The sequence below is a fragment of the Nasonia vitripennis genome, chromosome 1 (genome assembly GCF_009193385.2).
Source record: "Nasonia vitripennis strain AsymCx chromosome 1, Nvit_psr_1.1, whole genome shotgun sequence".
NCBI lineage: Eukaryota > Metazoa > Arthropoda > Insecta > Hymenoptera > Pteromalidae > Nasonia > Nasonia vitripennis.
This window is the reverse complement of record NC_045757.1, coordinates 19700008-19725699: the sequence shown is the minus strand read 5'-3', so window position 1 is coordinate 19725699 and position 25692 is coordinate 19700008. Positions and strand designations below refer to the sequence as shown.

Below are 25692 nucleotides of genomic sequence, written 5' to 3'. Positions count from 1 at the left end.
TGGAAAGTATACGCATCTTAATCCGATCAGGTAACCTGGAGACATACAACTTCGTCCTTGTCGCAGTTTTAATTATTGCACTTTCACCCGGAGGAATGACTTTTTCTATTAAAATGTAGTTCAATAACCGTGCACTTCATTTTAATGAAAACACTATTATTGCTAAAGATGAGATTTTAAAATAAAGTGGTAATGAAATGAAAATTGATCTGTGAATCAAACAATATAATACTATCTAATATTCGTTGTGCATAAAAAATTAGCTTTTATGGATTATGTTAAAGTTAAATTTTTGGAATTTCAGGCGCTGTATTCGATTTTATCGATAAAACTCTTATTCCTATAGTTATGGTCAAATACAGGTTAGGAATGTAGACCAACTATTGAAGCAGATGTTAGCGTCCGGCGTTTAGTGATTGACAAAAGAACGCAGCGGGGAGTAAGAAGAAATCGTGTGCGCTCGTCTTGCTTCGTCATGAAAAATGGCAATAATCGTGTCTTTGCACGCAGAAAACGAGGAAGGAAATAAAAAAAAAGTTAATAGCCAATTATTAGAAACTCAACGTTTCTTTGATTAATAGTTTATGCAATGTTTTTGGTTCGATCAATAAGGATCTCTTGCGTTGGCTAATACAAAGAACATAATATGTATATTAGAAATATCTAAGAAATGTATAAATTACGTCATAAACAGCTTATGAAATTGCCTAATTTTACATTCATAATACGATGCAACGAATAAATAATGGTAAAAAGACGATAATTGCAAGACATATTCAGATGCAATAAGCAGAACCTAGTAACGCACAATTTTCTTCCTTTCCTTCCGCGCACGCGTTACGAATTATCTACCGTAATTTTAAAAAAGACCCAGAATTGCGACTTTTCGCAAGCGCACATGTAATCTAATGACGGTTTAGCGCAATTTCGATCGGCAGTTTCATGTTTCCGATGACCCAACGATCAATCAATTTTATGTGGGTAACGTCGTAAAAGACCATAGGGTCTATGAATAAGAAGACGTAAACTAAAGGATAAACTCTATTATAAAGTGTAATTTTATGGTATTATAATTTTGTTTTGTTGCATTCTAGGCAGTTGTTTACATAACAAAAGAAACAAGTTATTATCCCAGAAAAACAGTAAAAGTCGAATGACCTCTGGTTCCACTGTCAAAAATAACAATAACTGCTCAAACGAGTACCGTATCACTAGTTCGGAAATTATCTATAAATCTATAATTTGGTTCGCTGTCGAACTTTTCCTTTTTCAATTTATCTTTCAATTCAACTAAAACACGGGGCACAATCAAATCAACTTAATAGTCAAATTACACATGCACCCGTTTAAACAACCTGCAATTTCGTAGCGCATTCGTATATCCACCGCAAAATCCTTAATTGATTGGCAGCAAAAGTAGAAGCAAGCATCTGAAATATTGAATGCCCCGCGATAAATACCGAAAGGTTATACACTTTCCTCAATCGCAAGGAAACGCAAAAGAACGAATAACGATGCGGCTGAGAAAGGAAATTGGAAACGATAGTTTTACGAGGAAGCTGTTGTACAAACGCGGCTGCGTTTATGAGTGGGAACGAGGTCGGAGGCCCGCGCAGGATCATCCAATGAAGATCTCGCGGAGAGAAAGATCGCTGCCGCGCACGTATATTTTCTTCTGCGAGATTTCTGACGCATTTTCGCGACAGCATACTGGCGAGTCACTTATTGATCATTATCGAAAACTTATTGCTTCAGAGTCTGGTATCGGTGCTATACTGTAAAAATTGGCACCTATTCGTCAGATCGTGAAAAGCTGAATTATAGCGGAGTGAATTGCGACTTGATGTTTTGCTGTTACAGATTGATTTAAAAGCGTTTAATGACTTATGTGAACATGAGGCTCAACGTGTACCCATTATTTAGACACTTTTCTTATCGTATTTTTGGGTATCAAAATAAGCATGTATAAACGACAAGAATCAAGCAACTGTTTAAATTTGCGGAGGTTTGCTGACTATTGTTTATTCGATGTACATCCCGGTAACACGAACGTTTTTATTACACCTTCGAAAACAATATAGGAAATGCATTCTAGTTCGCGACTAACCGACGGCATTAAAATTATCGGAACGAATCGTTTGAAGCGAAGCGCTCATTTACTGCTCTCCGCGAAAAAGTGCACTTCCTAGTAACGAATCGAATCCCACTCTTTCTCACAAAAGCTCTTCCTATACACAACGATTAAATCCAATCTCCCACCACCTTACAATAAAACTCTCGCGACAATGTAACCTGCCGCATTGCGCAAACTTGCTGTACGACAAATCGCTAATGAGCCACCAGGAAACGCGCGATGGAATGAAAAGAGCGTATACACAAGTCGCCCTGAGAGTCGGAGAGCCCCGTCGAAAGGAACGTCTTACTCAACGTCGAAGCGCGATTTCACGCATGATATATCGCGAATAGCATATAGTAACTCGGACCGTCAGCAGGCGCCCCGATATAGGCTCACTGTGTGCAGCAAGTATGTGGAACGCGGGCCGCGAGTGTGCCAGTGGAGAGATGCCACATCACCGTGAATGAACATAATAATTACCGATGCTACTTTTTCTCCGCACAACGCAATCGGGTCGTCGACGCGGTTTACTGCATTTTCGCGAAATCGGATGATGACCCGTGACGCGACGCGTCGCTTTGATTTAGACTCTTACGAAAGTGCTCGCGTTCGTCGTTCTGAGGAGACATCTGCTATAGTTTCTCTGACGATGCCTTCATTTCTTGGAAACAGAAAAATTTCAATAGCCGAACAAGTAGTTTCAGTCTGTTTTCACAAGAGCGAACGTGTATTCATAAACGAAATATTAATAAATATCTGTTCGGGTAGACAGATCCTGCTCCGCCCATTTGTGTATTGGTAAATTATTAAATTATAATTCTTCCTCCTGCGGCCAATTATGAGCGAAAAAATGTTAGCGCGTAAATTAAAGCCGCGATAACTTTTAAATGCGCACTCGAGCTACCGCGCGCGATTCGGAGAAAGTAAAAAATCCAAAGCGCGCGCGCGTGCGAGAGGCCAAGATAAAAGTCGCTCGAGCATCGTAATTTCGCGCTCTTTTCCAGAAAGCAAGAAAGAAACGAGAGGGCGACGCAGAAAAATCGAATCGAATTCCCCCCTGTCATTACGCGTCGCGCCTTTCTAAATCGGTAATTCCCACTTTGACGGGGCACAATACAATTCCTCAAAGCTAGCCGAGCGATTCCGTGCGGATCTCGTAACACACACCGTCACAGTGTTTGCCGATGATTTTTCGGTGAGAGAAGGATGTGGCTACTTTTTACGCAGGCGAGTTTTCACTTTTCATTGTACAGTATATGGATTGATCAATACTGCAGATACACAAAGTTGTACATGACGTGCAGGTTGATATAAGTAGTGCGCGAGATGTTTTGACAATGTGGATGACCGATGTTTTGACAAAATTAGAAAGTTTGCGTCGAGATTGTTATTTGTATAAATACAAAATGAATAATTGAAATATAAATGAAAAGTTGTGATAACAGTAAGTAAAAATCATGCACACGTGTGATGTAAATATATCTCGATTTCAAAAAACAAAAAAGATCTGATTTTGGTGCGGAACTTTTCAAATGCTAATGGAATTGTACACGCGAAAAAATGATGTATGACAAATGCATATTAGAAGACCAGTGACCGGAAGAACCGGTTGACATTCTTTCAGGTTATGGCATACTTTTTTCGTCTCCGGTCAAAAGAGAAGTTTCCGCTGATGAAACCGTCGTATTTTTTCTCCTCTCTCGCGCGAATTTCATACCTCAATGTCGTGTCTGTCAAATAGTTTCTTATCTACGTATAAGAGAATCAAAATCTGGATCTGTGTTGACGTCTAGCTGAACTAATGCGACTTTTCAAAATAAGAAATGCACTTATCTTGCGCACCGTAAATCGAGGTAATAAAAGCAGTCACTTTCTTCAGTTTTGGTATTGAAATATCGGCAATTTGAACTTTCTCTGTAATCATGAGTAACGAAATTGATTCAATATTAAAAATTCTTATCCGAGCGATCTGTCTATACAAACCGGTCGACGTGAGTTATTCTTATTTCAAACAGCGCCTATAATCGATGGATCAAGGAGTATTAGAGGATAAAATCTCGGCTATGATTTATTTTGCAAACTCTGAAAAAAACGTCAAACACTACTGACAGACAAAGAATAATAAAAAAAAATTGTGCGCAGCTGAGAAGTTCGGTTTAATTAGCTGTAACACCGCGCAGTGTCTTATTTGGAAATCTAAAATTGCCCAATGCTAGTTCCCCGCCCTCTTGTTTTCTCTTCTTTTCGCGAATCTTTGCAACCGCACCCGCGCTTATCTCGCCCAAATACTTGACGCGAATTGTAAAAATTAGAAATGCGCCCATAACCGATATTAGCCAATCGTTATTGCTGTGTAAGTGTACATTCACCGATATATATTAGTTTTGCTTACACGTTTTTAGTGTTATGCCTCGACAGCTATATCTGATTTAAATATACGCTTTATACACTCGGAGTACTGAGAACTAGAAATTTCCAATCGATCGCGTGCATAATCGCCACTTGCAGTTGGTATCGATAGATATAAAGTGTACCGAAATAGTTTTAATGACTGTGCAAATTTCTCATTTGAAAAAATTTCACGAACCATATAGCTCCCCCTTCGTTTTCCAGGCTTCTCGTTCACCCTGTGCCCCCTGGGTGGCTTCATATTATTATCGAAACCTCGTCCATTTTCCTCGACGTCGACTTCCAACAAATTCTCCATTGACCTCCTCCCGTGATGTCCCTTGCTCATCCCATTGCTCTTTGGACTAGTCCTCACCCTGTTCCCGTTCATGTCCTTGTACTCCTCCCACTCGCTGACTTCACTTCTGACGTCCTCCAACGACCTAGTGCGACCCACGGCACAGGTGCACGGCGGTACGCTGTGTCTTCCTCCACCCATCCCCGCCGACCCCGAGCTCTTGGTACTTCGGTTTCGCGAGGGCCTGTGGTTATGCGGCTGCTGTCCTCCTCCCTGCTCCAGCATCATCATCCTGGGAGACACGGCTACTGGTGCCGGAACTTGAAAACCGGGCAGAGCTTGAGCCGGCGGTGGCGCGATGGCGTTTCGGTAGAGAGGAGTGAGGTAGTAGTAATCTCCGCCCTTGTTGGAACCGGATCCTGGTACCCGAGCGGGTACGTAGTTGTAGTCGTGGCTTGGGACTGGACTCATCCATTGGGTGAGGGTATCCATAGGCATCGGCCTGTAGCAGAATGATGGACCTCGGGAGGACGAGTGAGAGTTTCGGTAGACCGAGGACCATGGTCTGTGGTGCTTCATGTCCGCGCCAAAGCGCGGATCCAGTATCCTGATGTCCCCCATTTCCGAGTCGTTCGATCCTAGTAAAGTGGCGCTTTAGTCTTGTAGGTTTTCGTGATCGACACATGCAGGGGCATTACTCGGCTCCAGTTCGAGCACTAGAAAATCGTGCGGGAGATAACGAAGCTCACGCAAGCTATTCTCGAATCCGATTAATTAACCCAGTCACGATCAATAAAAATCGTTGGATTTCCAATACATTTTCGACGATGCGTTAAAAAGCAAGCCTCAAGTTTCACTGCTTCGATTTTCTCGGTGTAAAATCATCTACCCGCAATGGTCTCTCGAGCTATCCATCGAAGAACAGCAGTCGATAATAGCAATTTTTGTAGGAAATTAAGAAGGTTAATTGTGCCGCGATGAGCTTCACACGCAAAGAATATGTATCTTGAAAAGAAAATATTATCTCAAGAGAAGAAGCCACTCGACCGTGGCGGGACGAATCGCCGGTGCAGAGCACGCGCTCGCGAATTTCGCCGCTTTCCAACGACGATGGCGGAACGATGTCCGATATCCTATGAAGACTAGACACCGATCTTTACGGTCGAAGCTGTGCCATCTTCACAGTTCACTCTCGATCCCCATGAATCCTCTGGTCCGATAAAAACTGTCACAGTTCCTAATCGAAACTCACTGTTCAAACACCGCGAAGAACATCGCTCGTGAAGAGAGCGATCCACGAATTCTGAGAGTTGCGTGCAAGCGCCGCGAGTAGACTGAATGCGCGCGCGCTCGAGCACACGGTTGCTGCTGCTGCCGAGCGAAGCGAGCCGCGGAGACGACCCACTTCTCTCTCTCTCTCTCTCTCTCTCTCTCTCTCTCTCTCTCTCTCTCTCTCTCTCTCTCTCTCTCTCTCTCTCTCTCTCTCTCTCTCTCTCTCTCTCTCTCTCTCTCTCTCTCTCTCTCTCTCTCTCTCTCTCTCTCTCTCTCTCTCTCTCTCTCTCTCTCTCTCTCTCTCTCTCTCTCTCTCTCTCTCTCTCTCTCTCTCTCTCTCTCTCTCTCTCTCTCTCTCTCTCTCTCTCTCTCTCTCTCTCTCTCTCTCTCTCTCTCTCTCTTACTTGCTCGACGAAACGTCGAGAGTTTCCCCACCTTGGGAAACGTGGGCGTCGCTGCAGCTGGGAAGGATCTCGATTTTCTTGGGCCCGGGCACACACTCACGGTGTTAGACACTTTCTCGCGCCGCGTAACTCTTACTCCGCGTTCGGAGATTCCTACGCGCGCTTCGCTGTGCGTGGGAGGATCCCGAGCTGCATTGTGTTTTTCGGGGCTCGGGTGAAACTTGCGAGGTTCATTTTTTCGGTTGCTGTAGTGCTGTAGTTTTGGGTCACATTTGACGCTTATACATGCATATCGTTGATAAGACGTTGTTTATATCTGGTTGACGAAAATCTTGCCGAGCCGTTTCGAGATAAACAAACATCGAGTATAAGTAGGTTGGATAACAGTTTGAAAATAACGCGCTAATTAGAAACTTATACTGCAAATATATATGGAAAATAAAACGCTACGTTTTTCCCCAATTACAGGCTTTTATCAGTAAAAGTAAGCTAACTTTCGATCTTTTTATTAGGATCCAATTTAAAACTTCCATCTAAGCGTGCGCAGTCAACGCGCGAAAACAATAAGCTACTTGCTTCTTGAAAAGTAGCCTTCATATACACAAGCGAGATTAGCATAATTATTTACAGTACACTCCGATGCCTTCTCTTTCTTCTGATAATATAGCGCGATTATAATTCCAACTCGTAATCGAAAGCGCGATACATAAATTGTTAAGAGCCGTGATAGTTATATTTTAATGCACTATACACGCGCTGTAGTGTGCGCGCAATTTCGCTCAATTTGAGCCCGTAAACGCGTTATAAGCCGGCTTTTTCAACGGCCCTCGTTACACCGAGCTATCGCGAATTAATGCCGCTTTTAATAATATAATATACGATACTATGCGACATGGCGCAAAAACCTCTCGCGCGAGAGGATACGCCTGGAGCAGAATTTGAAAGCGCGAGCCAGCTTGAGCTTCTGGAATTTCTTCCGAGCGTTGTCTTACACTGTGGCGGTGAATATAAGGCGGCTCCCCATTATTGTTACATATTTTTGTGTGCATAACGAGAGCAACCGGGTTCAAAATTCTCTCGTGGCGTGTATACTTTCATTTTTCTACACACAGGCCTGGTGCTTGCGTAAATGTTGCCGCGCTCTCTATACATATTTTAGCGGCGAAATTTCACTCGATTTGCGAATAAAAAGTGCCGATCTATTTTAAGTGAATTTTCACTCTTGATGCTTGGCAACAGCTTTGGGTCGATGGAAAAATTCCGCATTGTAAACAAAAGATTCGAAGCCACGATGGACAATGCAAAAAAGTACGCAGTAGTGTCGAACCTCAAAGTCAATCCCTCGAAAAGAGAAACGATAATCTCTCGAATCTTAAGGTGCACCGGTCACCTAAGCAGCCGTCAAATCCATCAATTCCCTTTCTCCATCTCGAGCCGCAACGACATCCTATTCTCTCTCTGGCCTTTTTTCCTCTTCTCGCAGCGCACTTTTCGAAGGACAAAAGTGCGTGTACAGAGAGACGGCAGCCACTCGTTCGTTTTCCAGCCTAGCTTTCTCTCCGCTACGCGCCACGCTCCGTTAATAATCCGGCGTTTCTTGTGTTCCACGGGTCCATTCCTTATTTTTTCGCTCTTGACTACTGCGGGCTTTCGCCGCCAGGACGTAAGAAGAAACGCGGGATGCGCGTATACGTATACATAAACAATGTGCAAATTATCGATTTCTAACGCGACGACCTGATGTACGAGTAGACTTTCGTCGGGATTGATGGACACTTCGAGAACATCCTCGCGGTGTGGATTTTTTTCTGGGTTTATATACGTGTGCACAGTGTCGTCGTAATTTAAACGATTTTGCGCCTTTCACCTGCATAAGCACACACGGAATTGAGTCATGCAGCAAAATTATTTATTTAAAATTTGTGTACGCATATACATTTCTTGAAAATTACATTGACAAATTTTAATTGATGAAATTGTGCATGTATATAACCAGCGAGAAACTGTACACAATGCATAATAATTAGCAGGAAACGGAATAAAATAGTCGTATAACCTCGGCCGAACAATTCGCATTCCATATGTTAGATGCAAATCGTTGCCCAATCTCCATCCGAAAACGACGACAGTAACAACGCAACTACACAAAGCCAATACAAGTCGAACCTTCCTGAAATCGACTGGATGTCGAAATCGCACAACAGAAAACACGAGTTATTTCACTTCCGGGTTCCCATGCATCCGCGAAACCCTGTAATCTATCCGTTCAACGATCCCGCAACCGTATCATTACGGAATTCCTTGGAATCAATCGCATCTGCATCGATCGGTAATCAAATCACCGCACGCTCCCGATCAATCCGCAGCCGCGATAATAGTCGGGGGACTGTACTATAGAGAAGCGTTTGTACAATAGTTAGTGCTTCGGATGTGTATACGCAAGAGCGGAATATATGGGTCGAGACAGGCGTGCTCGGACATTCTTGCCGCGGGAGGATGCGTGCGCGTGATACATTACGGCTCGCGCAGGATGTGAGATTGGATTTGAAAAACGATTTGAAAATCCATCTTGCGCGTGCTCGCGATGAGTGAAAATGGGCGTAGAAAAATTTCATTTAACGCTAAACTCGAAATCGCAATGATTTAGCCTTTAATTCTAATTCCTTTGATTTATTCTGATAGGGTTTTGCTTTACGTCTTTGTTTTAGAAATTTCACCAACCGTTTTCGTCAGTATCAAAGTCATCGCCTCAACTTTTCTCATGTCGCACTGCACCTAATACATTATACACACCCAATAAACACATCTCCCAGAGCGCGAAGATCGAGCGACGAAATCAAGCGCTAAAGCGGAGAAAGTATACCACTGCAGTAGGCGACACGAAAAGGCAAATTGCCATCGTCCGCCTCTCCCCGCCGTCATCACAGAGATTATAACCGCCTCGCGCACCCCCTTATTCCAATATAGCCGAACATCCGAGTTTTCTCTTCGCTCACGCGCGCAAAATGGAAAGCGAATTTCCGATCGATGAGCTTATCTACAAGAAATTCGCTGATGACGCCGGATTTTGTTTGTTTGCTCTCTTTGCTGGCGCCGCCGCCGCCGCCGCTCAAGTTAAATAATAAGCGGTTGAGCGCGGATTTTCCGTTCTTTTTGGAAGAGAGAGCACCACCTTTCTATATTATAGGTGTCCGATAAGGAGAGCGTCGTGGATGTTTACCTCTCGCACTTTCACTTGTGATTTGCTAAAGTTTAGATGAATTACATAAATTGAAAGTTATTGAACCAGTGGATTTTCGTCGTTGCTCGGACGCATCGAACGGTTCAGAACTATGGCGATTGTAGGGGGTATGTTCGAGCGACTTTGAATTATATTCGTGCGTCTGGGTTTTTTTATGCGAGAGATATATATCCTTTGCGCATAATTTTGTCTTTTAGGTTAATGCTGCGATGAACGAAAAAAATAAAAGCACAGTTAGCGGTCTCGAGAGTTCCGGTAAAACCTGCACTGCAAATAGTATCTGATAAGATCCTTTTTTCTGACCTGGCCAATTTCGACTAGCAGAGAGACGGCGAGACACTGGCCTAAAAGCACCTTGCGAAGTGTGACGAAGTATTTCGAGGGTTATATCTCTGGAGTGAAAAATGACGTTTCTCGTTTTAGGCGATTTGATTTGCAACAACGTGTAGTGTTTCGAGAATGCGATTACCGTGAATGTAGACTAAAATTCCTACACTATCATTGCATTTCATGTAGAATTAATCAAAAGCTCGTGCTTCCATGCATGAAATAAGCCATACGATCTTACTATCTATATAAATTTATTGTCAATATCACGAGTAATTTACATCTTATGTAAATATTGTTCCTATACGATCGTTCACTGTCTCGCGTTAAATTTCACCGCAAATATCATATAACAAGTTCACCGGTGGTTGAAATAAACAAATCTCGAAAAAAAATGAGTGAAACTCGAGCAAAGGTGCAGTTAAAAGCGAGAGTGTTCATAACGTCTTGAAGCGCCGTATAATCAATCATTCTCACGGGAGCCAAGGGACTAGAAATTCATTTGCAGATCTCACTTTGTATAAGCTAGACTAGACTCTTTCTCTGCGTGACCAGTTCTCTTAATGACTGCTGAATTACGGCCTGTGGTACCACATGTGAACAGGGATGATTAATCGCGCCGACGAAAAGATAGATAATGACGAGGGACATCGCCGCGTCAAAAGTTGTTTTCAGAAATAAGCACGTCATTATAGTTGTCTCCAATTTAAAGTGCAACAATATGCGTGCTTTATTTCAAATATAATCTAATTAAAAATTACCGAAACAGCTCGATACAGATAATAATCTACTCCAAGTTTAACACTCTCGATTTAAGGATGTAATAAATAACCGCAATAAAAACAAAATTGATTTTGACTAACAACTTTCAAACGCGTTTCGCTATCCAAAAAAGCGTATCGAGAATTTTTTTAAATAATTAATGCTTAATGTCTCACAAAATTATTACTGCACCGTATAAGTAAAATGGAAAGTAGATACCGCTGAAATAAGTGTTACACCGACAACTCGCTAGTGTCCTAACGGTGCAAAAAAGAAACAAAAATAAGAAAGCAGCCTCGTGCGAGTCCAAATTTCACGAGAACCGCGATACAGGCGCGTATAAAATATAATAGATCCGCGAAGCGAAACGCGCGTTGGATGCGAGGAATAAAGAGGCTGCATCGCGATTCAATTAACTGTAAACTTATTCTCCTGCCGGCCGTAACAAAAGCCGCCGACGCTGATGTCGGTGAAGAAATATGGCGAGTTATGGCGAGGAAGGAAAAGGCTAGAAGAAAAACAACGAAGGATGCGCGCACGCTACGAACCGACGCGCTTGACTGTGATTTTCCGAGAGGGGAGGGGATGACGAGGATTATTACCCTGTTTTAAGGCTCTAGCGAGTCCAAAAAGTGCGTATTTTGAAAAAATAGCACGGCTAATTTAACGCCGAGACTTTGTGGAAGACGTGGGATGTTGCGCATCAGGAGCAATTCGAGATAACAGTTCGGTCACAGGTCGTGAGTCTTATATTCGACAACTAGAGTCGTTTGTGGGTATGTCGATTCAAGATGATTGCAATAAATCACAGATGACGTGACTATAAGATTGCAATTTCGTAACGTTATTATGTGGCAGTTCTGCTTCGTGAATAGGTATTACAGTTTTGTTCTATACGGCTTATTTATTTATTTATTTATTTATTTATCAAACCACTTACAATGCCTTTAGAAGGCAACCTATAGAGGTAAATAAAATTACCTGTACATAGGAAATGGTATAAAGAAAACCTTAAAAACTAACCTAAAACTAAACAAGAAAGAAAAGTAGAAAAACAAAACAAGTATGAACTTTGCATACTCGTTGTGCTCCCCACCTTTCCAGCCCTTTCATACTGTTGTTGTAAAAATTGTTACTCATGATTGTGTTTATTTGTCTTTTCTAGCTACTAATATTAGGTTTAATGTTTCATTTAAACGACTATTATAAAATAAACGTAAAACTGTTCAAATGATTTTAAGAATAAATAAATACTATTTTTATAAAATCACCTTTAGGTGCATTTTATTTATCGCGCTTTACCTTCTCATTCATTGAAAACGAAACAAAATCCAATTTTTTATTCAGATAATTACCTAAACAAACCAAAAAATCTTAAAAACTTTTAAAATAAGCTATAAGTGTACTAAAATCAAACATTACCAAACTATTAAAATAATGAAGTGTAACTCAGTCACCTAATCAACAAATACACTCTTGGCGAAAGGTGATCAGTAGTTGATGAAATTTTATAGTAGAAAATGAGACATTGATTTTTTGTAAAATTTTAAAATGTTTCAATTCATAAAAATATGCTTACTGATATTTAAAAACTTGTACCTCTATATAAAAGACTTATAAAATATGATTTTTATAAGAAACCTTCGAACAAATTTTATCTAATTTATGATTGTGAACGAACCTAGTCTTTAGACCCTAACTACTGATAAAAACGATTTCTGCTTGGCTAGCCGAGAACGGTAGTAGATTCCTACTACCGATCAAGCTAGACTCTGCTTTCTCGATTACCGGTTTTCTGCACTACCGATCTCTACTCTCCAGTTTTTTAAAGTAGTCGTACCGCGGCGCTCCGATATCTTTTTCTCCATGATTTGAATGTATCTCGATGATTTGAATGATTTCGCGAGAAAATTTGAATACGAAATTGCGAGGAAGCGCGAAAAAAACATCGCGTTTCTAAATATTTATCTTCTCTGGTTCATAATTGACAGTCATGATTATAGGTTACCTATAGGTATATCGATTTCGATTGCTCGATGTTTTCATTAAGACGCCCACGCATTGACTTCTATTGACGCTTCCGTATATATTTGAATATAACGACTAATCCGCTAGTATTTAGCAATTCAGATTTTCGAAATATTTGAAATAATTAATGGTAACCGCGACTCGATTTCAATTTTTTCACCTTGATATGAACATTAGCATGATAATACTGTTTTTATAGGTCCTGTTAGAAATCGTTACGTCAGTTTTAATGTCTTTTTGGAGACAAGTTTTATTTTGAAAGTGTGAAATAAACGACGAATTCTCTAGCGTTGCTCAATCAGAATAAAGTTTCCAAGAAGATATCATTTTCAAAAAATATAGAATTGCTGTGCGATTTAAATGATCTGATATTACAATGAAATGTTTGAATATAGTTATTCGAAGAAACTGAGTTTTAATTTTAATATTTTTTTTTAAATTATAACGTACGAAAATACTATTTTCTAAAAATAATTAGAAACTCTACATTTTGACATATAATGAGTGACGTGTTAATTATAACAATTGAGTTTCAAGTTAAATTCGCGTTGCTTTCACGTTTATTGGAAGCTTTATAATATCAACTTTCTTTAAAGTCGTTATCCACATACTTAAAGCAATACACTCTCATGATACACTCTCATCAATTATATCAGTGACTTTACTGTATATAAAAGTTGTCCTTTCAAATAACCCTGTGGATATAGTTACAGAAAAAAATCATTATTCATACACATGATATTCATCTCTATGATGTGTCTTGCTTTTAACAAAGGCAGGCCATGCATATTCACAAAGAATAATAATAAAAATACTATCTTTTCTACAGAGAGTTTTTATGGGTCGAAAGTTTTTCACGCATTCACTTAAGATGCATTTAACAAGAACTTTCAATTTTATGAGTGGAAAGAACGTTACGTAAAGAAACATCTTCAGTTTATGTTGATAAACTAGATTGTTTCGAATTTTCTCAAGGAATTATAACCAAAGTCTTTTATCTAATGAAAATATATATTGATTTTTTTAATACTCACGTTAGCTAATAAAACAATATTCGGTTACTGAAGTACCGGGACTCACCTGAAACAATCAAAACAGTAAAATTATTATAAAGCAGATAATCGTTCATATTATATTGATGATAAAATTAAATTTTGTACTGCTGCATAATTTCATGATAACGTCAATTCCAATAAACGATGCATTATATCAATCACAATTTGTTCTTACAGAATCAAGGAATGCTTGGTATAAATATACGACATTTGTCATTACCAAGACTTTCTTATCGTTAACTCAGTATCAGGGCATGAAAAACCTGTCAAACCGGCCATTTATTCCCCATTAGCCAGCAATTTCTCCTTTTTCTCTTTCAGCATCCAAGCCACAAGCCACAACGACCATCCAATCGATAGGCGAACTTCACCTTCGCCGCCCGCGGATTTTCCCAGCCCTGATACGCTTCGAGAAAAAAAATGCAGCGAGCAGCGACAGTAAAAGTCGTGACGAAGCTTGACTCACGAGGCAAAATAGGCGCGCCATAGGCGAGAGGTTAAGTAAGGAAAAGATGTGCGCGAGAGAGGACAGCGGAGGAAAAAAGAGGAACTACGTCGGCATTTGGTTTCACCGAGCTACTGCGGCACACAAGAAATCGCTGTTGCATCCGAGGCCAGCTTTCACCGAATCACGATTATCGCGCGCGTGGTGGAAGTCATTTCACCGCAGATTTTAATTTTTATCTTCGCGAGCTGCTCTGTTCGCGGGACAGGTAGTGTGCGCGCATGTATAATTTGCGCGCGACCGGTAATGGAAAAATTAGCCTGTGCACGAAGATTGCGCGATGCCAGCTCGACGAGGATTTTCCGTGATTTATTTTTATGTCGCGTCGCATAGTGAAATCCGATACTATACGGGTACGATTGTTTGACTGCAGGTTTCAGAGTTGCGATTGACGGTGAACGGTAAATTCTGCGTTTCGAAAGCTCGCTGATTGTTCTAACTCAGCATTGAATGTCGGCTATTACTTTTTGTGTAATTTGGAATTTCGTAATGATCGCTGAGATATATGAACATTCCTTTTAAATTCGATACAGCTGCGGGACAAGAGTTAAACTATCCCTAAGTAATCGACATCTGCTATTTATTCGAATGGGATAGAACACAGAAGCACTGATACTTTTGTTTATAATATCGCATGTTCATAATTGACACCAAGCCACGAAAGAGCCATTCGTTATATTCATCGTGATCACTGATAATTACCGCATAGTCGAGAGAATCCATCTGATCAGCTCTGAAATTGGTCTGGCTCCGCATCAGGCTCCTCGGTGCCAATCCCGTTAGCGCGCTCTTGCTGAAATACGGTAAATCGCGCATGTCGCCGATAACCTCGCACGTGCCAATGAACTCCCACGATCTCGAACCAACAACACTGCAGCACCACCAACTAATCCGTTTTCACCACACTGTATCAACGCGCGCAGTTTAAAAACCTCTCCACGCACAAGATATGTCTCGAATAAAGTAAAACGCGCGAAATTCAAAAAGCCAACACAATTAGACGCTGCAAACTACTCAGAGCTCGCGACGGTATATACACAGTAAACTGAAGAAGCCCTCGGAAGCTCTCGGCGCGTGCACAATCGGAGAGGCTCTGCACTTACTCTGACGGCGAAGCTCTCGTGGCTGTCGCTACTCCTGTACCGGCGGCAGCCAGGTAGGTATGCGTCAAAGCGTAAGAAGACAACTTTCCATTTCTACGGGCGCACACGCGATTCGGCGCCGTGTGGCGGCGGGGGATATTACGCTACACAGCCGACCTTTCTTATGCGCGCGCTACCGATTTGTAACGCGCCGTTGGGAGTTAACTTCGTCGTTGCTGCTCATTTTTATCAGCTTTTCCGTGATTTATTTGGTGATTTAGAGAGTTTAATGTTTGCTCACGGGTCAGGGGATTATAATTAATGGCATCGAGGAAGTGCGCGCGCGATTTTTCGTGTACGGGGGCGTTATGTAAGTTCGCGGCGCAGTCGGATCACGTGAGTCGATCGGTTTAGCGAAATGTATTTTGATAATGATAACACTTTGTGTATGATTTTATGTTGAATTATGCAATTATCAATGCTTAGTCATGCTGCGTTAGCGTTTGATTGAGAAATAAAACTTCGTGCTTACTATGCCAGTACTTATAAGCTTCTCTATAGTTTTATTCGTGGACATGATTTGGTAACAACATTTTTATGTAAAAGTAATAATTTCAGGATCAGTCGCCCACTAAATAAGTATTTCCCTATATAAAAAAGTCATGACCGGATGAAGTGAAGCCAAGAATGCGTCAATATGATTGGCTCATGTAGTGCGCATGCATCAAAAGTATCGTTAGAATTTTTTTATTTGTTTTTGATTTCTAAAATTGATTCTAATATTAAAAATGTAATATAATACTATAATACATATCAAATTATAATGTGTATTATAATATTCTAGAGACATTCTACTCTGGAGACTATTCTATTCTCGAGACATAACCTTAAAATTTTAAAAGGAAGTTGGCGACGAAACCGCGGCAATTTTGAAATTTATCATATATTGTAAAGTTTGATATATTTCCGTGATAGAAAACAAATATTAAAAATATCAATCAAGTATTTATATTCCATTTAATAAGTTAATGAAATTATAGTCTACTACAGTGCGCGCAGCGCACTGCGCCAAGTCTAGTAGGTGAAATAAAACATGATTTCGAGTGACACGTCAAAATCAGCAAAGATTGCATGTTTTATTACTCTTCCGAGGGAAATGAAAACTGCGGCTCTCTTCGATTTTCACGCTCCTTTTCTCTGCAGTAGCCTGAGCAAATAAAGAAGTCATTTCACAATCGTCCAGTTACGTTACACAAATTCAATCTCTTTATCAGCGCCTTATATAAAATGCCTCTTTTAATTATACTTTGAAATTAGGCATGAGGCGCGATAAGTAACGTCGGCCGCGGAGAAAATGCGCTTGTGTAACAGAGCGCGCGGATGAGAAAAAGTGCCGACGTCGTCCCGCGGCTTGCCGCGAAACCATAATACAACAATGGTGCAATTGAGATTAGGCAGCTCCAGGACGCGAATGCGCGCGCGCGCTCCTGCGTGGGGCGCAAGTTTCCGAGCGAAAAAAAAAATTGTCCCGGTGAAAAGATTTCCGCCTCTTTCGCGCAAAAACCCGAGCTGCGCGCGGGAATGGAAAGTGTAGCGAGGATTGTTTGGCTTGTTGAATCGCGGCGAGAATGAATATTCATGAGAGCGATGAATATTCATAATCGAGTTAGCTACTGATTTGTTGGCGCGTTATGTTTTTCATTGAAGTACTAATTGAAGGCGTATAGCGATGACTTTTTTTCTAGCGAGAAACGGGAAAGAGTACGGGCTTGGTGTGAATAGGTGTATAGTTTGATTTGATTGAGTAACAATGGGGCATCCTGCGTACATTTACTATAAGTGTAACTTTCATCCAAACTATAAGTCTATGATTTTTTTCATTAAAAATAAATAAATTGTCATAAATTTTGGTGCAATGAGATGAAAAGTAAGTAAAATCGCTATAAAGTCGTAATTTCCAAAGACTAATAGTGCCGTAGCAAAAAGTTGTTACTTCCACTGTTATTAGATAGTTCATGCTACTCGACTGCGGTTCATTATATTGAAATTACTTATTTTTAGTCACCATGATAAACTTTCTTTCCGCGTACTGAGAAACAGTTAATGAAAGTGAAATTTGAAAATTTAGCTATAATTACAAGCTCTAAACTTTAAAAATAAGTCGCGAACCGTATGTATTATTCGTTAAACTGTTTACATCATAATTATCGGTATAATCGAAAGCTGAGATACAAAGTGTTTAATGTTGTTCTTTGAAATCCGAATTGCGTCAGTGACTATTTTTTTCCACCTATTCCAAACGTATCCACTCCATAATAGTTTATTGAGATTTACATTGGATTGTATAACAAAGCCTCCGGAATATTCATAAATCAATAATTTATTCGTTTTCCTTGACACTAGCACTTATATATTTCAATAATTTATGCATATATTGCCGGAAAAATGATTTAGCGCAACTTCAAAAAAATGATTCATCGTCTTTTCGTTAAAATTTAAATTTTCTGTTATATAAACCCCAAAGAAAACAAACACAACTTTGCAGGTTCCTATACATTTCTAAATTGTAGTCGATCGAGCTAAAGGGTCATAAAAATAAATTGATATAGCTATTTCAGTCCACGTATTATTACTCTATTTCTGTACAATAATGCCCATATTAAGCAGCAGAAGTTAGTTCATCCCAGATACAAAGAAGGATTGTCCAGACAAGGCTTACACGACAAATTATTTTGATAATATACATATCCATCACCCCAAGCATCGCATTTCACAGTCTGGATATCGCGGAAAGTATCTCACGTAACAACTTCATTCTATACGGAGCTAAGAAAAAAAGCGAGAAGAAGAAGAAGAAGAGGAACGAAGCACAAGCCTTATAGACTCGAGTCCTTCCTGCTTCCCGATCTTACGAGGCACGCCGCGGCTCAACGACGCAGAACCAGGGTCTCGACGCATGTGTATTATATGCGCAGAGCAGACTATGTTCGGTATACAGAGAAGACGCCAATAACCGCCAATTTTAGTTAACGGGACGCGGCGCGGCGTCGATCGGTCAATCAGCGGGGACAGCCTTGCGTGCAAAGCAACGGTATAGAGCGATGCTTTTATGATGTTTCCGTGAGTAAATCATGGCGTGTCGTCCTGCACCTTTAAGTTTCTTCCGCTTCGGTTTAGGATTTTATTGCGCGCTCAGAGATTAATGATTTTTTTTATTGATCATTTTTTTGCTCGCGTGATACACCTGAGGTATTGGATTTTGTTGTTTTTCAATGGTGATGATAAATAAAAACCAGAATTTATCGTATAATATGGAAATAATTGTGTTAATTAATGTTAGGCTTGAAAGCAATTTAAGTAGATCGATTGTGAGTCTGTTCAGACACGCGTTTGTTGAAAGTAGTTATCTACGCCTGCCATACATTAGTACAGTATTTACATAAGGATTAATTCATACCGACTCTTTAACTAAATGAAAAAAAAATGAGTAACTAAAGTAATATTTTCAAAATTAACAAACATTTAAATCAAACACAGAGCTTTCTTCTCATAAAAAATGTTTAATGGAAGTTTCTAGATTGACGAACAAATCATAGTTTCACAAACGTAGCGTGTTTATGTTAATTTACGAGTAATTTAATTCTACGCCTAAGTTTTAGCGTTAGGCGTATGGAATATGACTTAATTCAGTATCTGACAGGTATCATAAATTTTGTTGATTTTTACACCAGTTCTAATAAAATAATGCATATTTCACGCCTATATCTTTGAGTTTCGAAAATCTATTTTGATAAAAGCGATTAATAATCTACCTTCTAAATGATCAATCGACAATATTCAATAAATCAAAAAAAAATTAAGTGTTATCGATTTATAGCATCACGTTATTGTATAAAAGTTGGAAAATCACAGTACATTATTGATTTGCCTCATGCTTTTGAATTTTGATTGTGCTTTAACACTGCGTCAATAAATATTGTAATGAAAGAAAGATCTCGATGAATTTGAGACACGCGTGGCGAATATAAAAAAGGCTGACGAGCCAGTGTAGGAAACGTTTCTGCGTAAGTTCATTCGCTTGCTATACATATGCTCGAAAGTCCTACGCACAAACACGTTAGCAGTTCCCAAGAACAATAAGCAACGCCTCTTCCACTAATCACGGATGTCCGCATCAATCGCAGTAAAAGGGGATTGGTGAGAAGTATTACACTCAATAAGTAAGAGTCTATCCGAGGCAATCTGTCCTTAAAATCACGCGCACGCGACGTTTATTTATCATGACGCAACGATTCGCGCATATTTTTCTCATTTTTTTTGCTCCACACATCCGCGATACCCGCACAGCTGCGCCTGGAATCGCCATATCTAGCGAGCTGCGTGGGACCACACGCTAATATTCCCGAGGTGTCGAGCGAGCTGCGCAAAATCGCAATAAAAGAGACGAAGAGAAAAAAAATTAATAACGGAAGACGCACGAATCTGGGAAAAACCGCGACGCCGCATAGGGCAGTCGTCGTCAGGGCCGCGATTGTTTCGTCAACGCGTGGGTGAGAGTGCTGGTGTCGCCTTAATCGCTTATTTCAGGAAATAACGCCGAGGACGAGCTGAGATGTCTCGGATGACAGAAGCTGTTTGAGTTTCATTTGTTTACAATGCCGAGGGAGTTTCTCGATTGTCATGCCCGCGTGTGTCGCATATTATTATGATTCTATCGAAAATCGCGTTTATGGCAGTTGTTTACGCGGAGATTCGTGAATTATTTTCTTGTGTCCTCGGAACTACGACGATGTGTGCTTATGATTTTTTACAATGACGACAGTCCAAGTCTATTGCAATTAGATTCGATTGATACAACTTACAAAACAGTACATACTTTAATTGTCCTGCATTTCAATTTGCTTCGTCGCTGTTGCGCAGACGATCTGAAAAATCTAAATACCTAATGCAAACTCTTATACTTTGCACTTCAGCTGCAATTGGCAGCCGTCAAAACAAAATCACCTTATCCCGCCGACCTAAAACCGGTTCCCGCGATGTACAACACGGCTTTTCTCAAAGAGGTCTCGCGCCGCTATCGGCTCGTCCTTATTACGTTCGATTGCATCGACGACTGGCTGATTCGTCGATGTAAGGAGTGAAACGAGGGATAGTCGGAGAGAGTGAGGGAAAAACACTCACTTCTGCGTCTGGCATTGGAATGGCTTTCGTAATTGAGCCAAACGAGACAGAAAAAGATGGTAAGAAGGATCGCGTGCGCTAGTGCTACTGCGCTGGAATTCCATACCAGATACTTGTCTCAACATTTATAGCTTCTAACTGTCCCGATACTCGACCCCCCCCCCCCCCCACAGAGCTATTGATCAATGAGCTGTTGAACTCTATCGAATTTTTTCGCTGGAGCTTATTATTGGGAATGACAAATTGAGCGAACGACGGGATGTCTGGTCATTGGTAAGTGTATTTTTTCGACTACTTTTAGATCTTCTCTAAAAGTAGTCGAAAAAATACACTTATCAATGACCATAAATATTCTCCCACACCCGGTTTCATAAGTGCTTGTTATAAAAAACTTGTTTAATTAAACGAATCATAACGTATCGGATTGACGCACGGAAGCTTTATTACCATCACAAGAACTAAGTAAAGGTCTTTATCGTCAAACCTCGATACTTTTACACCAGTGCACATCAGTATACCATATTCTTAGTAATTTAAAAAAGAGTAACGTAAAAACTCCATTTTTTCCGATCACCCAGCAGCAACCCTGAAAAGTCACAAGCGTTCGGAGGAAGAGTCTCCTCGTCATCCATAATCGAGGCGCGCGAAAAACGCGACTGCAAGAAAGAGAAAGAGCCTCTCGCGCGCACAACAAACAGACAGGAGAGAGAAGTGACTAAGTGCCGCGGCCTCTCGCCATGCACGGCATACCGATGACGCGAGTCCGTATACCGGCAGATATAACTACGTCAGATACACATATCACGCGAGTTATATGCAAGCGTGTTCACGCACACACCTTCGGGAAAAGCTGTTCGCGGCCCTGACCATGCGCGCACCCATGAAATTTCCAACACACCGTTCTGCAAACAGTGTCTCTAAGCCGAGCGTTTGAAAAAAATGGCTTATTTTATTGTTCTCCAGCGTCGGACTTTCGAGAAGACGAGGATATACTTTTGGTCCTACGGGCCATTAGCATACTTACGTTTGGACTGGAAGATCGGAGAAGGAATGCGCACGTACCTTTTTTTAGCGCAAGAGAGGATGAGAGAGAGAGAGAGAGAATCGTATAGTTTATGCCGATCACTTGAGAGATCGGCAGCGTGAGTCACCGGATCGAAATCGTGGTCTATACGCGTGCACGTGCGCGCCGTCCGAGAGGCTTGAAAGTTTTTAGCGGGCGTTCTTCTGTATATTATTATAGTTTAAATGGCCGAGTGGAAGTATTTGAAAGCTTCGCTGAAGAGCAATTTTGAATGTAAAAAGCTTTGGGTTTTGAGAAAGTTCGAGTGACGCGAGCTAAATTATTTATGGATTGATGACGGCTGCGAATCGATGCGAGACAAAAGATTTTGAATTGAGTTAACAATCTGTTTTGGAACACGAAGGATAACGTAAACATTATGAAAATAACCATACTGAAAAAAAACACAGACATTTTAACTGAACTCGCACCAGTAATCCGTCATTGTACGAAGACTCGCCAAGATTACCGTAGAGTTCAGCAGTTTTAAAGAATCAGTCCGGTCGTTTTTGCTGGTGTCCCGCGTAAGCGACCAATTTTACGAGTCGCGACTCGCCAAAACTACCAGTGGCACACCGTTGTTCTTACTGAACAGTCGTTACGGTGGCAGAACGGTTAAAACTACCGGACTTTACAGCAGAAACGACTGTGTTTTTTTTTTCAGTGCAGTGAGCTTTTTCTTTGCATCTGAACTTTTTAGGTAAAAAGAGATCGCAACATTTTCCACGCCGAAAGTCGCCATCAATTTTACACGATCCTATGTGATTAAAGGATTTTTTCTGCAGATTAGCCGCACTAAACATCTTACACTACAAACGCAAGTCATCAACTCTCCGTATTTAGACATCATCGTACCGAAATGGTAGGCTCTTAATGATCCTAGTAGTACCTCGACTTTACGTACTCATGTTACGTATCCAGGCTAATTTTTCCTAGAACCGTTTCTGCCGTCAAAATTAACAAGCCAATGCGTACTCCTCACACCCGCTCATAAAACATATCAAAGAATCTCAAGTCACCTCGTCAACGCTGGTCTCGTGATCGTTCTCCTCCCAGATGGGATCGTCCCATCCGCCGGACGATCCCGATGATCCTCTTCTGGTCGGGTCCCAGGAATGTCTCTTGTGCAGGTTCTCCAGGGAATCTGCCGAGAACTTCCTGCTGTCATACGACGGCGACATCCTCGTGTGCGAGCCCAGACTACTCAGTGAACCAGCCCTGAGATCGTCCTTGAAACCTACTCCCTTGGGTGTCACGCTGCTGTAGCCTCTCGAGAGAGTGCTGTGCAAGTCACCGGAGGATGAGAGCTTCTCCCTGATCTTGGCTGTGCTGGAGAGCATCGGCGACAGACTACCATCCGAGTCCTTTCTGGCCAGCGAAGGCTTCTGCAGATTGGACATCGACTTGGCCACATAGTCGCGTCTCAACGGAGCATTGTAGGTACTGGACGTATCCTTCTTCAGGGAACTCATGGATCTGCCCAAGCTGTCACGCCGGATGTTGGGCGAGGAGGTACCGATAGGGCGGTGATACGCATCGTGCTTGTGAATCGAGCTCATCGACGAGCCCAGAGGATCCTTTCTCAGACTGCTGGGAAAGCTCGAAGGGTGAGCATCTCGCTGAGGCACCGACATTGGCATGTGTAGGGATGATCGGCGACCAGTCGGCGTTATAGTCGTGGTGATGACGGTCGTCGGAGCGTTTTTACGAAAAGCACAGTTTTCCTTGTATCGATTGCCGTGGATCTCGCAGCAGCGGTCTACTTTAGTTTCGAGTCGGACGGAGCGAGGTTTGTGCTGGTCCAGATTCACGTCCTTGAACAGGGCCTCGAGCCGCTTTATGGCGGCTTGCTGGTGATGACCGGGTGTCATGTTTTGGCTGCTCTTGTTTTACGATGAGCCGAGTAGATTGCGTTCACTTGGTTTATGCGCGGAGTACGACTTTTTGCGGTGGCTGCACTAATCAGAGCGTTACATTGAAGTGGTCACTACCTATTCTGGAATGTTGGACGGTTACTTCGAGTACGTGCCGGGGTCGCATGCAGAGCTGATTTTGATGCTTTCGAGGGTAATTAAAACGCGTTTAAATCCCCTGTCATAAAAGAATTGGAACAAGCTACTGATGCATTAGAAGTTAATTACATAGAATAAATCGCGAACGACAAGACAAACTTGTGCAAGTTGTCCGTAAACTGTAATTATTCGAGCTTACGGACTCTACGTACAATCACTTGTTTACTGCTGCAAGTAAAAAATGATCTCGTTCCATATTCTTTTTTTATAAAGACCCCCTATCAGAAAAAATCAAATATTGGCGCATAAAAAATATCTCCGAAAGCATCAACAATGCAAACACGACATCAACCCGAATGATCCCCACATACCTTCGCAAAAGCACGCGCGCACTTTCAAACAGCTTGGCAACGTTCAGCCGGTGCGACAATAAAGCGAGTCATATATGCATACATACATACACACTCATCCGCGCAACAACGCCGCGTGCAATAGGTTCGCGTAACGCGAGCCGGAGCAGCTTACTTAAGACACGTCCACGGAGGTACTGCGCTCCGAAGCGAAGTCCCACGGCTGGCCGTCAAAGGAGAGAGACCCCCGCGTTAGCGTTCTTGCTCTCGTATACTTTTACACACGATCAACGGTGACGACGACGACCACGACAGAGAGTCGCTCATGCCGATCCCCACCACCGCTATATATACGGCACAGAGTAGTCGATTCCTCGCTTCGGCTCGCGCGCTCGCACGGCACATACACACGTATACGCGAAGGAGAAGTTCGCCGAGAGGCCCGCCATATTAGGTCAAACTTATGGGTTTGTCGCGACCGCGCGAGAAACTCGTGTGCACATTATGCACGCGAGAGATGTGTGGTATATAGGCGCATTGCGGTTGAGGTAGGCTCTGGTGGGAGCGTTAGAGAGAGAGAGAGAGAGAGAGAGAGAGAGAGAGAGAGAGAGAGAGAGAGAGAGAGAGAGAGAGAGAGAGAGAGAGAGAGAGAGAAGCTGGAGCGACCCTGATAGCGCGCTTTACTGTCGTCCAGGTGGGAAAGGGAACGTGTGGTGGGAGGTGAAGATTTTTTTCGAATTGATTGAATGTTTTTTTGACGCTTGCACGCGGTGCGTGTTAATTCGTATTTTGAATCGATCGTGTTAACAAGCGAAGTTATTTGTCAATTATTCGAATTGGATATAACTGCGGTGTTACGAGATTTGGATATTATATGAAGATTAAGCAATCGCGAAAATTGAGTAAATTTTTATCTCTTGTGCTTGAGGTGTTTCGTTTTTTGAGTGAAGCTATAATGGAACGGTTTGTAGAGAGGAGATTACTTTCGTCATCGAAATAACAAGATAGTATTTTAAGAATCGATCGTCCGTTATTTTTAGACGCTTTATCCTTATCGGCTTACTAGATCCGTTGTTTATAATACCGTCGTGCGACTCGTGCAAGTAAACATGTTCTGCGCTTATTTACAAAACAATCCATTCATGGTAAAATAATATTCTAACGTAAAAATCTGAATTAGTGCACTAATAGTAGTATACTAATCGTTATCTTATAGAAAATGTAATTGTTGGATACTATGAGTTTCTTAAAAGGATCGCGCAGTTAAAATGTTAACACAAATTTATGCGCAGTTATTTTCAACACTCCGCAAATTCTTGTATACCATTCGCTGTTAACGCGATTCAGCTGCACAATAAAAAGTAGGTGACAAAAGTTTGCAACCACTTTTCGCCTTCCATTCGTCTCAAACATTATTGCACATTCCTCGAGTGATCGACGTCTGCACCAATTCAATGACAATTATACAATGTGACTCGTCAGATAGCCATACAACATCTACCTCGAGAATCAACAAAAAGAAATATATCATCCGTTCCTTCGTATACGGAATGAAACGAGTCAAAAAAAAGCGAAAGGTGAAGTTTATGGGGTCGAATGCGCGCTAGC

The 25692-nt window shown here is 41.5% G+C and overlaps 1 protein-coding gene across 10 annotated transcripts in view; it reads right to left on the bottom strand.

The window, feature by feature from the left end:
* LOC100119826 (WD repeat-containing protein 47) overlaps positions 1-25692 on the bottom strand; it is a 92223-nt gene that overhangs the window by 14651 nt on the left and 51880 nt on the right. Inside the window, exons 1-2 of one of the 10 annotated variants that reach the window (XM_032595765.1) lie at positions 24106-24577; positions 22742-23718 (exon numbers count right to left, since the gene is read on the bottom strand). The exons of 6 other annotated variants lie outside the window; for them this stretch is intronic. In XM_032595765.1, coding sequence (XP_032451656.1) covers positions 22742-23593 — 852 coding nt within the window. In that variant the 5' untranslated portion in view covers positions 23594-23718; positions 24106-24577. Of the gene's footprint in view, positions 1-4703; positions 6134-15098; positions 15498-22741; positions 23719-24105; positions 24578-25692 lie in introns of those variants that run through there. 3 more of the 10 variants (XM_032595766.1, XM_032595768.1, XM_031931050.2) reach the window with 3 other exon arrangements.